Source organism: Protobothrops mucrosquamatus, unplaced genomic scaffold (genome assembly GCF_001527695.2).
Source record: "Protobothrops mucrosquamatus isolate PMUCROS unplaced genomic scaffold, P.Mucros_1.0 scaffold490, whole genome shotgun sequence".
NCBI classification, from domain to species: Eukaryota; Metazoa; Chordata; class Lepidosauria; order Squamata; family Viperidae; genus Protobothrops; species Protobothrops mucrosquamatus.
In genome coordinates, this window is record NW_015386808.1 from 682,080 (window position 1) to 698,276 (window position 16,197).

The window sequence follows — 16,197 nt, forward strand, 5'->3', positions numbered from 1 at the left end:
TTTTCCAATATTCCTAAAAATAATAATCATATCAGTATAATATTTCTTTTCTATTCAGTCATTCTGGTTGCCTTATCATAGATCCTGTTAACAATCCTTATTTTAGTTTATTTCTCCCACCAAATTCTAGATATTCTTACTGGTGAAGATTTTCTCAAAAATTAATTACATTTACATTTACAAATTTAACTCTATTTTTTCTGTATAAGCCATCTCACACTTTTACATTTCTTAAGAAATAGATAAAACGATGAAAAGAAAAAGAAAGGAGAGCAAGAGTAAAGAAACATAAGAAATAACATACTACTTAAAATATATATCCCTCCTAGGCTAATATATATTTCTTTTTCTCTCTGCTTCTCGTCACTTTTTGTCTCTCCAGTTCTAGTGTTTTCCCTGGTATCTCTGTAGTACATTTTATCCAGTCTTTTTTTTTGTCCTCAAGTTTATTTTATAGTGTTGAAATATAAGTTGTTTTTTCCAAATATAGTATTTCTTGTAAATTTTTTCCACTCTCCTTTCTTTTTCTTTTACCCAGGGTGAAGTCTTCAGAACATATATTTTTCAGAAATCAAATAAAATATTTTTCTCTCCTTATTTGAAGCTCTGGTTTTAGCAAAAAAAAAAACAAAAAAAACCAACAACACCAAACACCTTGTTTCAGACAATAGTCTAATTTTAAATTATATATTTTTTCAGGTATTCTAGAAAGTTGTTTGAATATACATAACTATAAACAGATACTTCATCACTTTCCTTTGAGTGATTTAATAAATAACAACTAATGTAATGTGCTGAATTTGATTATATATAATATGGTTGATATATGCCTAAGGCCATGTGCTTTTCAGTTTCTGTATAAAGGTACATCGCTGCTATCTAGCACATTAAATGAATGAAGCAATATTCCAATTTGAAATATTGAAGTAGAAATGTAATTCTACAAGTACCCACTATAGAATTCTGACAAAAAATCAAACACCTGAATTGTGCTACAGTTGTGTAGCACTACATAGTTTTTTCTTTCTCTCAGATGTATATTAAGACTTTTAGAACCGCTTATATTTTACATGTTTAAGCTAAGCCGTATTTTACAAGAAAATAATTCTTAATTATGCATATATAGTATAATATATCCCATATCGTTTATTTGTGCTGTTCATACTTCTATTACTGTTCCAAATGTATTTTTGAAATAGTTATAATTTGTTTTTTTCCTGATAAGATTTTGTTTCAAACAAAAGGACAAAGAGATAGAAAGAAGTAGGAATGGCATACTATGAAAGGAACCATTTCCCCCCAGAATAAGAGTAACAACCTGACATCTTCAGATAATCTTTTTAAAAAGCAGTTTCTTTCTCTTCCTCCTTCTCATGGATCAAAATCAGAACTAATGTATCTTATCTTGTATAGAGAAAAGCTTTGTAACCAAGACTAACAGGAAGCATATATTTCCTAAGCTAGATTCAAGTCCATAACATTTTTTAAAAATAATTTTTTTTACTATCAGTTCAAGTTTCTCAAATTCTCATTAAATTTGTAGTGATCCAGAAGGCAAATGATCATTGATTATCTCCACTGTCCAGTTCTATAAAAAGAAATATGAAATGCATGACGATGAACTACACTCTAAATGTAAGAATTATAACAAGTAATATGCTTATAATATGCATTGCATCAGAACGTAATAAAAATATTAAGCTAAGCATTATTGAACAATAAAAATATCCCAACTTGGCCTACAATCAGTATTAAAGACAAATGAAATGAATCACTAAATGTATTAAATTTGAATTTCCAAAACAGTTAAAAACAGTTTCCTAGAACAAAATATAATTATTTGTATTTCTGTTTTTTCCATTCTTTTCCCTAGCTCATTTTCATTTTACCTTCCATGTATCATATTTATTTCTTATGGAACTATTTGTAATTATTGTTCTGACTGAAAGAACAAAATCCATACTACTGTACTGAATTCTAATGATAAGTATGTCACATATTTTCTAATCTAGAAAAGACTCAAATTATGTAATTTTGAGATCAATGCTCTATGCAAACAACAACCATGTAAGTGCTTATGTGGTTTCTCAGATACTTAAATGATATAAAGGTAAAAATAAAACATATCTGTCACTAAGTCTAGATTTACAAAGTAATACTTTGTTCCTAGAAAAAGAAAAATCTCCAAAATTACCTACCAAGTAAAATTGTCGTTTCACACAGATTTTCTTTTAAAACATTATTTAATGCAACTGAGCTAATAGAGGATGCTGATAAGCCACTTGTTTCGTTACTATCTTCCTCTATAGAAATATTCCAGTTCTCAGTTGGTATGTTACTACTCATTGATTCAGGCACTGCAACTTTTTTAGATTCTCCCTTTAAAGTTAGAGAAAAAAATCATTAATTACTATGGAAGGGATAGAACCTGAAGAGAAGAAGTTTAATTGATAAATTCCAAGAATAAAATTATTAAATTTGATGGAATCAGACTTTATAGTAGTTGAAATCAGCAAAATGACAGCTTATCCACTGCTTAAGAACATCTCTGAAGAAAAGCAAGCATTTTAGCAACAAGCATGGTTCACAGAAGCACTTACAATATTACATTGCCACACATACCAGGGAAGAACAACCTTTGAACTTTACTTTATGTGCAGTTACCGGATTGTTTTTCTATACCCCCTCCCAGTGTACTTTCCAAACCTCAATGGCAAACTTTTGAAAATCTGAGATCTCTTACTCATTTTGATGGGCAAATAACACAAGTTGTATAAAATATATGCATTACTGAAAATAAATATATTTTATTACATGTTTGCAACATACCCAATATCCTAGCGCTTTCATGATATCTAATTTACACATTGGACATGTTCTCTGTTCCAGCAACCAGGGATCAATGCACAGCTTATGGAAGACATGTCTAAAGATAGAAACACTACCATCAAAATCAAGTATAAAGACATTCTAAACCAAATTTTATATTTATAGAATAAAATCAGCTGGTCAAAAAATGATAATAAAAGCTTAATATAGGAAGTCTATTTTCATTTTGAGTTTGACAAACTTTGAATAAAGAAATGCCTCACTTGCCAATATATTAATTAGGCTCATAATTCATATCTTTACAAGATGCTATGTTCAATAACAGCACAATTATAAACTAACACAAAAATGTAATATGCAATGAAAGTTATAGGTGACATTCAGAGAACTGTTGCAGAATAGATATCAATTATGCTTCCTTGTTTGTGCAAAGCAAAATTTACATGTGTGTTTAATTTCTGTTTCATTCTCTTTTATTTAGAAGATTTCAATTACCATGAGATAGTTTCTACCTATCCCACAAGATCAGGCAAAAATGACATGTTCCACCACTGAAGCTATATTGGTTAGTGAGTTCTCAGACGTGTCCCTTTTCTATCATGGTGCCCATTTTACAGGATTAACCTCCTCCCTGACATACACAGTCAACCTTGCTGCTTTCTGCAAATCCATAAAGACCTGGCTATATTGTGGGGCCCTTGATGGTATCTGAGCTTGATTGTTACCACTAATGTTACCTAGTATCATAATGAAATGTCTGCAAGAAAACAACCAAGCTCAGAGACCACCAAAAACCTCACAGTTTAACTCAATATTCTCTTCTATTGGGACCTGGCAACTGGAGCTCTTATGAGGGTAAATTCTGCATATTTTATTTTCGTGGGACTATTGCTATTTATTTTAAGCCATTTTTAACTGATATGGCTATGATTGTTTTTATTGGTCTTGGTAAATAGGTTACTATATAAATATGTTAAATAAATAAAAAATAAAAGTTACGTATGTGAAAGTAAGCCCTGATCTCCTGATAAATTTCCTAAACAAGCAATCAAAACAGACTGATATCTCTTGTAATATGAATTATTGTTGAAATATTTTATGACCTGAAGACATAGTTAATGATCACTCATTTAAGGAGAATAGATTATCCAATGTGAGATCAATAAGGAAAATGAACCACCTCTTCTAAATATATTCTAGCAGAAATAGGTTTTGTAATGAAATTTTATAATGTTTGCCTTTAGATCTGATATTCTATTCCATAAAAAAATAGCAATTCTTACAATACTTTAAGTTGTAAAAAATTAAAAAAGAAAACTTGCCTTAACATCAATCAAAACAAATTCTCTTAAATTTATTAGATTTAGTGTATATTCCAGTTTTTCTCAGTGTGGCATACAATGTACTTCTTTCTCCTGTAACAGTCACATTGTGAGATAGATTTATTGACTCCAATCTTTATACTTGAATGAACTACATATTGGCTAATAGCTTCAATGTATGTACCCCCTTTTAAACATTCTGTGGACTTTTTTGTTAAATATTTCTAATCAAGACCCACTGAAGCAAAGTTAAAATGTTTAATAAACTTACTTGCAAGGCAGAAGTCGAACAGTATCTTTTGCTTTATAGTTTTCGATGCATATAGCACAATTTTCTGCATCAATAGCCCAACACTTAAAAAAAATAAAGCCACATTTAAGTACATTGGTAATACAAAAACAGCTTGAAATATATACACTCAGGGCCAATTCTGAGAAGAAGCAATCAATGTATTCAGTTAGGTAGTAGAACCAGAATTTTTGAAAAAATGAAAGACTAGGATAATTGTGAGCAGTGTTGCGGTCTTCTATTGTTTTTACTGAAACCCTGAATTCCATTATTTGGAACTTTGTACAAAGGAAATAGGATTTGAAAATTAAATAAGTCTAAGACCTGGAAGCAAATAGTTGTTAATTGCTTCAATTCAGTTTTGTCAATTATAATGTTTGGAAGAGCACTGAGTTGGTGGTATTTAAAACTGAGATGGCTAACTCCATGTCATACAAAGATCTACCAGACTATGTACCTCTGTTACATAGTCTAATAGGACTAGGATATGGCAGACATACTGTATAAGTATTGAAGTATATTTTCTTTCTTTTTGAAAATATATTTAAATCAAATTATCTTGATATTAGCAAAACGTGTTAACTCTGAGCCAAGGAAGTCTTGATCTGGTTGAATCTGGATGAAACAGACAGGCGTTAGAGTCTGGAAAGACAGAGTTGCTTTTTACTCCAAAGAATTCTCTTCTGGCTCTGGTGATAACTCTGGATGAGGAAGTAGCTCTGTAACTTGAGAATCCTCCTGGACTTCTAGCTATTGTAGCAAGGAAAATGGAGGCTGCATGGATATTTACCCAGATTTGGCTACTGCACAAGTTGGGGTTCTACTTGAAGCAGAAAGCTCTGCCCACAGAAACTCGTATCTTGATTGCCATTTATTGAGAATACTGCAATATTGCCATTTATTGAGAATACTATGCAGGTAATTCTTGACTCATAACCATTCATTTAGTGACAACCATGGCACTGAAAAAAGTGACTTACGACTGTTTTTCACACTTAGGACTATTGCAACATCTCCATGGTCATGTGATCAAAATTTGGTTGTTTGGAAACTGGCATGTATTTATGACAGATGCACTGTCCCAGCGTCACATGATCACCATTTGTGATCTTCCCACCTGGTTTCTGGCAGCAAAGTCAATGGGGAAAGCCAGATTTGCTAAACAACTGCATGTTTTATTTAGGAACCACAATGATTTGCTTAACTATTGTGTCAAAAAAGATCATAAAATGGGATGCACTTAACTGTCTTGCTTAGCAACAGAAATTTGGGGCTCATTGTGTTCATAATTCAAGAACTATCTGTAGGGAGCTACTTCTGGACAACCAAACTTGCAATTCATCCAAGATGCAGCCTCAAATATACTGGCAAAGCAGTGTCATTACATTCATATAACAGCTATAAAGGTACCGTGTTTCCCCGAAAATAACCTAGCTTGATTTTTGGGGTTGGACCTAATATAAGCCCTGCTCCCAGAATAAGCCCTACTTAAGAGCCTGGGCGGTCGGCCATCCACCCATTCTGTCACACCGTCTGGTTGCTAGACATGAGCCAGGGGGGAGGCAGGGGGAGCTGCTCCAAGCACCCTGCAACCGCTTACCGTGCTGAAGGGCCTGCGCAGCCAGGCCTACCATGCCCAGATACCTGTCGTGCCTCGCCTGTTCAGTAGTGGCTTCTCCCACTTTCTTCTTCTTCCTCCTCCTTTGAATAGCCTTTCGCTCCCATTGCTGCTTTTTCAATCCTGGATCTTGGTTTGTCCAGAGCCTGTGCAGAGGGTATTTTGGAAATGAAGCCCTGCAGTGATAGGGTGGGGTGGGAACCATTCCCTTCGCTTTTGGAATGGCTCCGAAATTGGCTGAAAGGAGGGGCCCGAGGGCTCCAATATGGCTTTGCAGCAAGCAAGAGGATTGGAGGCACATGAATGCATGCTAGTCTGGCATCTAAAAAAACCAGGTTTTTTCCCCCCGCTGCTGGATTTTCACTGCCATACTGTATAACTTTCTTTAAAGTTTACTTGATGCAGAATCCGGATCCATCCTGTTCTGCATCAAGTAAACTTTAAAGAAGTGAGGTTTACAGTAGCAGGCCAAGTGTGCAGATTCCCTGTACATGAGACCGGGTTTTTTTTCCCTGCTGCACAGTCAGCGGTTGCGGGGCATGTGGGGCAGCTCTTTGCCTTCCCCACTTGCGTTGCCTCATGGCAGCAGCACTGGCACAATGCTGAAGTGGGCCAGCGGCCATGCGGCTGTCGGTACCACTGCCGTGAGATGAGACAGGTGTCAGGAAAAAAATAAGACATCCCCCGAAAACAAGACCTAATGGAGGCAAAAAAATTATAATACTGGGTTTTATTTTCAAGGAAACACGGTAGTTGTCAACTTACAACTGCAAAAAATTATGCCAGACCTACCAAAAGATACTTACAATCCAAGTTCAAAGTTGTAACAGCTGCACCACTACTCTGCTCACGGTCATGTGATCAGATTTTGGGAGCTTGGCAACTGGCTTACTTTTATGGCCGTTTGCAGCCTCACATAGTCATGTGACCATGATTTTTTTAATCTTTGCTGATTTCTTGTGTTTATTTTTGGTTTCTGACAAAAAAAGGCTCCTTGGGTAAACTGAATTGCTTAATGACCACAGCAAAAAAGTTGTAAAAAAGATTACAAAATCAGGTCTGGTCATACGGCGACCCACTTAATGAATTAAAGCCATAATTCCAACGAAAAAAAAGGGATCTCAGAGGTCTTCTAGTCCAATCCCCTGCTCAAGCAAGGCAGCCTTTATACCATTTCAGACAAATGCTCAATTACAGTCAAAAGTTGAAGACTACTAGTAATTACTGCACTGGTTGCCAATAGGTATCTGTTACAATTCAAAAATTAATTTTAATCTATAAATCCCTATATAGGTTGTAGATACAAATAGGACCACCTCTTTTGCACAGAAGTAACTAGTCTGTATTGACTGGTATGTACACTCCACCCAAATTTTCTGCTATTTGCTTAAGGTGAAAAGGACATGAGCCTGTAAATAACATTTTTCATTACTTTGGAACAGCATTGTCCCAGATAAGGGACACTCTTATCTGGAAACACCATTATTTTGGGAGTTCCAAAAACTAATTAAAACTTGATTATTCTGAAAGGCATTTGGATACAAATGTCACTACGTGAATTGTATTTACTATATTTTTTATTAAACTAGGATTATTTATTTTATTAGTTTGTGATTTAGATACATTTCATGATTTTACCGATGCAAATCATGAGAAACTTACTTAGATTTACAGTTTATTGAAACACAGCAAATAAATTCAAAGATATGAAGGAATGTGTCAATAAAATACATGAGATGTGACTGTCAGTATAGTTAGTTAGCTGATTAATCACAAATTGAAAGAAAATACAACAAGTTAACATAAAGATATCTATTGATCCTACTAAATTTCCACTGATAATTTATATGGAGTAGAAAATGCATTCAACTTGAAAGGAATTACAAATATTTTTAAAAAATCATTATTAAAAATGAAGTTTATTATTCCCAATGCTAAATTTAGGTAATTACCTTATCTTCGTCTTTTAGAGTACAGAGTGGCAGCTGAGCAATTGCGCCAATTGTTTCTTCTCGCTGACCCTTAAAAAAAATAAGATATATCAATGTGTGTGTTACAAAGAAACATCTTTCTGGGCAATAAACACTGATCTAAGATCTGTCATAGCACAAGTAAGTCTGTACCATGAGGTTTCCTTGGGGCTTTCTGAGCTTGGTAGTTTTCTTGCAAATGTTTTATTACCAAAATAGGTAACACCATCAGTGCTTGAAGGGAGTGGGCTTTGCTCTTCTTTTTATATACTGGTGATTTGCCCTGTCAATGTTGCTGGGTTCTTGGTAGTTCCTAGAGTAGGCTGTGGTTTACTATTAGTATGCTTGTTTGTGTTGGTAATTCCTTGATTAGGGCAGTATTATAAGACGGAGACACAAAATGAAAATCCACAGAGTATTCTATAACGACCAAGATGAATGCAATAGCACAATTTAGATATGATAATCATTTTGCTAATATTCCCTTTTTCTGAGCCAAATAGTTACAATGGCTTTATGTTAAAAAATTAAGACTTTCAAGAATATTTGCTCAAATAGCTTGATCCATTAGTTAAGAACCATAGCAAAATAATTCCATTGGTTAATATTCAAGCAAAGGGTTTAAACAATAAGATATAATTTAACAGGGAAAAACTAAGTTTTTCAACTAGTGAAGAAAAATGTAGGATGAAAGAGGCAATTGTACAGTGAGAGAAAATATTATTTGATACCCTGCTGATTTTATAAGTTTGCCCACTGATAGAGAAATGATCAGTCTATAATTGTATTGGTAGGTTTATTTTAACAGTGAGAGACAGAATAACAACAAAAAAATCCAGAAAAAATGCATTTCAAAAAAGTTATAAATTGATTTGCATTTTAATGAGTGAAATAAGTATTTGACCCCTTCGCAAAACATGACTTAGTACTTGGTGACAAAGCCCATGGTGGCAATCAGAGAGGTAAGACATTTCTTGTAGTTGGTCACCAGGTTTGCACACATCTCAAGAAAACAATTCCTCACTCAATGTGGCCCTGGTAAGCCAAAAATCTGCACACTCATGCTCCGTGGATTCTATCTAGGTGAGGGCTGAGTAAGATGTCTTTGAAGGGCCCTGATACTCTGTGATCCTTTGAGTTATAATAGTACAGATAAACAAATAGGTTGAAGAGAGGAAAAGAGCAAGCAGCAAAAGAGAAACATGAGAAAAAAAATCACATTGTTTTCCATCATATCTGCTTTATGCCTAATTTATGTAAATCTGTACTAGAGAAACTGAAGTTGCGAGGACTAAAATCATGAGCTTATTTCACTGTGTTTGCTCAGCAGAGCCATGCAAAGTGTTTGAAATGTAATACATAGGAACAAGGACAAAGCATTTAAAAAAAATTGTTAATGCAGTTATGCTAGAACAGGGGTGTCAAACTGCTGGTCCGCGGGCCGGATGCATCATGCCGAAACCGCACCCATCCCATTGCCGGCAACGGGAAAAAAATCACAATAAGTCGCAACAAATCACATGACATTGCGAGTTTGACACCCCTGTGCTAGAAGTAGCTCAGGAGCAGCTGTTTCAACAATTCAAATACTGTTAAGTGTTTGTACAATACCTGCTTGTTGAAAAACTTATTTTGACAGTTCTGTACAGTCTCAGCTTGTAGTATATTGTTAAATTAATTAAAGAGGCAGTTCAACTTGGTTACACCTCCACAGATAATAGAAAAATAATAATTAACATAACAATTAGTTTCATCAACTGAAAATAACTGCTACCTAACTCTCGCTTAAAGTACTAATCTGAACTATAATTTTCAGGTATATCTAGTTCTGGAAACAAGTTATAACAGATAGTAACAGGCAAATTTCAGGTTAAACAGCATTCAAAGATTAGGCAGGAAGATGCATTAACATTACACAAGGTAAAAAGATAATCACCACCAATAATTACCTGGCTTCTAAACTGTGATCCAGTATAGAGAAAACGTTGAACGTAAAAAAATATAAGCCATGCTAAAGATATAATCATCATTGTGATAAACGCAATTGCTACAAACACAACTGACTGTCCGTTGATATATTCTTGTACATGTTGTTTACCAACACTAATAGTCATTTTTACTGGAATTCCTCTTAGGACTGGCTCCAGGATCTCCATTCCTTTTGGATACCCAACCATAATTACTACTGTATTAGCAGTACCTATTGGAAAGAAGAAAAACAGGAATCAGATGCACTCTTCTACATCTCTTATTTGGTGAAAGAAACTCAGGCTACAGTATCTTACTGATAATTATAAGTAAATTAAAATTGTTCTTGCCATAGTTTTATTTCCAAGGTCTCTTGGTCCCAAGAATCTGACTAGGAACTAAAGGGGAGTAGGTAAGGATATCTGCTAGAATGATCACCTCCTGCCCTGAAGTATAAAAATTAAATCTGCTCATCTTTTTTAAGCAAGACTTTTTTCCTTGTGCAGCCTCAGTTGCTTTGGAATATACACAGATTGCTACAACAAAATGATAAAGCATGAGTATGCAAAATAATTAAAATAGAATTTAGACAGTACTTAAGATTCATGTTAAACTTAATTGAAATGTTGGCAGCATTTTTTCTGCCACATATGTTCCAAATATTTAAGATGCTGGCCCATGATTCATTTCTAGTATTAGGCAAGAATGGTTCACATTTAAAGAAAAAAATCTGAGGTCTGAAAGGAACAGGACAGTGATGATTTCTACTGGATGGACATTGGGAGTTTTTACAGCTCAGTTTATTTGGGCTTCACACTACTGGAATAAAATAATTGTATTTAAATAGGTCTGCAGTTTTTTTTTAAAAAAATATATAACTATAAACATAAAAGCATTTTAATGAGAAAATCCAGTTTTAGATTTTGCTATTTAACAGCATTTTATCAAGAATGCATTCCAAATGTGCTATGAGAAGGGGAAGTGGGCTATGATTTAACCCTATTTTTTCCAGCCCAGTTTTTCCCATGATCTCTGCCTCCCCCCAATTTCCACATCTGTTACAGCTTCTGTGGGCTTCAGAACTAACTGGAAATTCATATATTTTGCTTTCCTGATGGAACAGATATATTTATCATTTGTTGCTTAGACATCAGCAACATGCAGTTTTTCTATTATGTCCTTAACATTTTATATATATAGCAAATACTGAAAAATCCACAGTAAAGCTACCTGGTGTTTCAAAACTTTCACTGTAGCCCAGTGGTATTTTGAATTCCTCTGCCTCCAGCATACCCCTCCAGAATATATGTAGCCATTCTGAGACACATTAGGAATCTCAACAATAAAACAAACAAAACTAAACGAAAAGAAAAGTTTTAGAAAAAAACACAAAAACATAAAGCCTTTGCAAGTCTTACAGGAATCATATAATTGCGTTAGCAATGAGGCCATTGGAAACAATTAAGACAATAATCCTCTCATAAACTAATTTGACTAACCAAAAATTAAAAAGTTTAATAAAATTCAAGAAAAATGGCCTAAGATAGAAAGGGCCCACCAGATGTTACTGAATTATAACTCCCAGCAGTCCAGACAACATAGACAATGAGGGTTCAGCCACATCTGCAAGGCCAAAATCCACTTTCTTCTATAAACAACTTCACTGTTTTTCTCAGCAAGAATATCCAAAGTTGACTTCCTACCCATCATATAAAGATAATATGCCATCCTAGAATTTACACACAATATTGGTCAGAATTTTTACAATTCTTAAATGATCTGAGGCAATAAATGATGCTTAGTTTCACTAAAACTGAAAAGCACATCATAATCATCAAAACTTAATATAATGGTCATAACAAATTCTTCATATAGAAATTCATTAAATAGCATGAGTCTAATTAGCCTAATTTTCTTTGTGATACTTGAAATAGCATCATTTTTTCCATAAAAGGAGCAGAATTTTGTTACATCCCATCCAGTTTCTTGACTCAACCAATAGCTCCTTGTTATCGCATCACAGGAAAAAAAAACCTGTAATTACATCTACCCGTAATTTCCAACCTTCTTCTGGGTGACTGTCTGAAGAGTTTGCTTCATTTTAAAAAGAGGACTAGGGTCTTGATTTTGCACCCCAGAAATAAAAATATTTTCTAGTTTGGCTATTTAAGGATGAATATGATACTTTCCATGTAGGCTTTTGAGATATTTGGCAAGACAACTGGTGGGAGAAGTCTGAATGTGCTTTTGCTTTGATTCAACCTCCTGCCCTTAACTTTCTACTTCTACATGTGAAAATTGTAGTTAAACCCCACTTTTATTTCACAATATCCTATTCCAAGTTAATGCAGGCTCCTCCTCCCCCTTGACCAAATGGCAACAGGTTGATCAAGGCCGGTTCCAAGATTTCATTCATACCGAGTTTCGCCACTTCAGAGGGAAAAATCCTGTTTTTACCTTCCCAGTCCCTTACCATCGCTGTCGGCACCCACCCAACCCCCTTCGCGACAAAAATAGTTTTCAAATTACTTTCCTTATTTCTCCCCTCACTACACTGACCGAGGTACGACATAGAGGTAAGAGTGGAGTTGCCAAACTGAGGCTCGTTGTAGATGACCACGGCGGCCGCTTTCCTTCTTGCTGCGTTGGCAACTTTGTCCTTCAAGGGGCAGCCTCCGAGGGCCACCAAGGCGATCCAGGACTGAGGCGGCGAGAAGGGCGCTCCCGCCTTTTTTTCTCCCGAGGAGCTTCCGGGCTGCATGGGTATCTCGTATTCCACCTTCGGGTCGCAGCCCGCCATGTGGTGGGCTGTTCCGCCGCAAGGGATGCCCACTAGGCCCTGCGCGCTCTCCTTGGGCGAGCTGTTCCCGTAGCGCCCGCTTTCCGCACTGTCCCGCACCGTGCGGTTGGTGCCCGGCTCGGTGTACACCGTGCTCACCCAGGCTGTGTACCAGACCAGCGACCAGGAGACCCGCGGGCATCCCCCCACCGCCAGGAAAAGTAGCGTCACGCGGTGCGACGGCACCATTGTTTCCGGATGTACAAGGCGGGCGAGCGAGCCAGCCGGTGTCTGAGACGGAGTGGTCTCGCCCGCTGACTTGGGATACGGGTTTCGGCGGCGTAAGCAAGCGCTTCTGGATTGCCGCCTTGCCCAAGAGGCGGCCCACCTTGCGGGCAGACCGGCGCCTGAGCTTGGGAGAAAGAGGCGGTGACTAAGTTCCCTCAGGTTCATCCTTTTTCTCCTCCTCCGCGCCAGGTTTCCGAGCGCTTCGGCCGCGCGCCTTTACGCGCGAGCATTTCTAGCCAGGTTTCCAAAGAGGATTAGAAAGCTCGGGAGTCTTCGACTGCAGCCGAGCGGAGTCGCGGGGCTCAGCACTCCGACCTCGAACGCTTATTACGTCTTGCTTGCAACTTGCGACTCTGCTTGCGCTTTCCATCTCGGCGTGCGATTCAGCCGCTGAAGTCTTTCCCCGTAGAGCAGAGGTGGGGAACTATGGCCCTTTTACGATCTGTGAACTTCAACTCCCAGAATTCCTGAGCCAGCCAGTTGAAGTTCACAGATGGTAAAAAGGCCATAGATCCCACCCCTGCCGTAGAGCAAGCCAGTAGAAAAAAGGGCCTGTTTCAGGAGAAATAGCGTGGGATGAAATGGGTGAGAGACTTTGTTCCTGCTCTGTGGACTTCAGAGTTACGTTTCGGTGCGCGAAAGAGGCCCCATTAAAGCGAGCCTCTAAGAAGGCCAGCTCGTCGTGAAAGCTTTTTTATTCATTAGCAGGGCTTTGTTTAGCATTTTCGGCAGCACTTTGAGGAATTACGCTAGTGTTTGTCAACCTTGGCAAATTTAAATGTAGCTGACTGGCGAATTCTAGGAGTTGAAGTCCGCCCATCATAAACTTGCCGAGGTTGATGATTACTGAATTACACTAAAATCCCTATACCCTCCACCCTTTCACTTTTTGATTGAAAGCTAAGTTTTGTTGTAGAAAAGTTGATCTGGGGCTTAATTGCAGACATAAGAATTCAATCATTTGAAAACCTTGGTACACACGTGATGACTTTTGTCACCAAGCATATATTTGTCCCCCCACCAACGCTTATTGAATCTTCACATTCTCCTTAAAGCAATGGTAGATAAAAAAATTTAACTCTGAGAACAAGCCTTGAAACTGATTTCATCCTTACTCTTGTCACATTGAAAGTTTGTACGGTAGTCGGTCTACATTAAAAGGAAACTAGCATAAATGATTACATATGTAAAGAAAACACTACACATATGTATGCTTTTTTTTGCTTTTTTTTTGCTTTTATGAAAAACCACATTGGGACATTAAGATTATACCCTCATTTATTGTTATTATCTTGTTTTATATGTATGCCTGCTTTTGGCATTTAATCAGCTCAACTTTTCTTTTTCAATGATCTTGAATTGTGATTACAGTTCTCAGATTTCCAAACTAATTGTGGTTATAGTACTATTGGAAACAATGTTTAGACTTAAAATATAAATGACTGAGTTCATACCTTATACCAGGCAATAATGTACTTCATTAATAAAATAATTCTCATTTCCATTAATACTTTATTAATATTTGATTGTATTAACATTTAATGTTTGATTAGTGTGTTACAATGATCATGTTGTTCATAAGTGCAAATGGACAAGTAGGGCAAAATAAGGAAATGTTTTATCCAGTTGAGGAAAATATTTTTGAAATACATTCTTTGGTTAACTAACAGTAGATAAAATAATGCTTAGTTCTTCCACAAGCACTATATTACTCGTTGTGTAATTGTACCCAGTTACAATTATAATTTTAAATAATTTTTCACCAAAAATATAGCTGATATAAAATATGATAATTGTCATGGGGCTGTTTTGTTAGAAAGCTTAATGCCTGCTAGTCTTCAAACATTAATATTACAGATGTATAACTATATTAAAATACTATCATGTTAAGTCACAGATTCTGATCCTGAACACCCCTTTTATGATTGAATACATAATGATTTTACTTTGCCAGTCAAGATCAACAAAATTAAGATCTCCATAGGAAATTTTACACATTTCATCTTATGCCATCACTAAATCACAACTAGGGAAATGTTAGGTGAAGAAAACTTCATTGAGGAGTTTAGCAGACACTTATTCTGACTTCTATATTTTAATAGAGACTATAAGGAAAAAATGGGCCTCTTTTAAGGTGGAAAGCTGTATGAGGATCCCTCCATTTAAGTGCAGGAAATGCCTCAACCCAACACTGGTCCAAAAAATAATGGCTCTGAGAGATGAGCAGTCTCTAAATTTGATAGAATAAAAAAAAAAATAAGTAAGTAAATGAGTAAATAAATAAATATACAGTTCATTAGGTGGTATGGTGGCTCAGAGTTAAGATGCTGAGTTTGTTGACCCAAGCTCCATGTGATGGGGTGAGCTCCCGCTCTCACCCCAGCTCCTGCCAATCTAGCAGTTCAAAAGCATACAAACGCAAGTAGATAAATGGGTACCACTTCAATGGGAAGGTAACAGTGCTCCTTGACCACATGACCGCAGAAATGGACAGCCCTGGTTCAATGGCCTTGAAACGGAAACGAGCACCACCCCCTATAGTTGGCAATGACTAGCAGAGTCAGTAGACTCCTACCTTTAGTTTCCAAAGCTTGCAAAGTAGAAAGGACTCAAACTTTGCATATGGGAAGGTGAGGAAGCAAAATAGATTCTTCACACATTGCAGATGTTTAAAGCCTCTATTTCTATTTTCAAAACTATTGAAACGCCTCCCAAAATACTTCTGGGCACAACCCACTTTGCAGTCAACAAGCTACATAAATCCTGTGTTGCCCATATGCAAATGGCATATACCCCAAACAGGTAATTGAAGGTATGTGTGTTGCTTTTATCTTGGCACTATGAAAGCCATATTTGTGTGAGATACCAGGACATTTTTACAAAATATGAAGACAACCCAGAATAGTTAAATCACATTAAATCTGGGGCATAAATTAATACTGTGCTATTTACAGAAATTATACCATTGCTAAAGATCTGTTGTATAATGCTGTATATAAAATAATTGACAAACACAATCTTCTATGCCATGTTAAAAGATTTATGCTGCTCTTACAAAAGAAGCATCCTCACTTTTTGAATGTGCCAATTTTTAAATTATAAATCGCTTATTTAACACATGATCATGCTAAATA

The 16,197-nt window shown here is 36.3% G+C and overlaps 1 protein-coding gene across 1 annotated transcript; it reads right to left on the bottom strand.

Annotated features, from left to right (window-relative positions):
- Positions 1-279: 279 nt before the first annotated feature.
- On the bottom strand, positions 280-13,024 carry RNF149 (ring finger protein 149). The gene is made up of 7 exons (XM_015816748.2): positions 12,556-13,024; positions 9,978-10,228; positions 8,011-8,079; positions 4,423-4,505; positions 2,830-2,926; positions 2,199-2,379; positions 280-1,588 (listed from the first exon to the last, which is right to left on the bottom strand). Exons 1-7 carry the CDS (start codon positions 13,022-13,024, stop codon positions 1,563-1,565), a joined length of 1,176 nt encoding a protein of 391 aa, XP_015672234.2. The 3' UTR covers positions 280-1,562.
- Between the last annotated feature and the right edge of the window lie 3,173 nt (positions 13,025-16,197).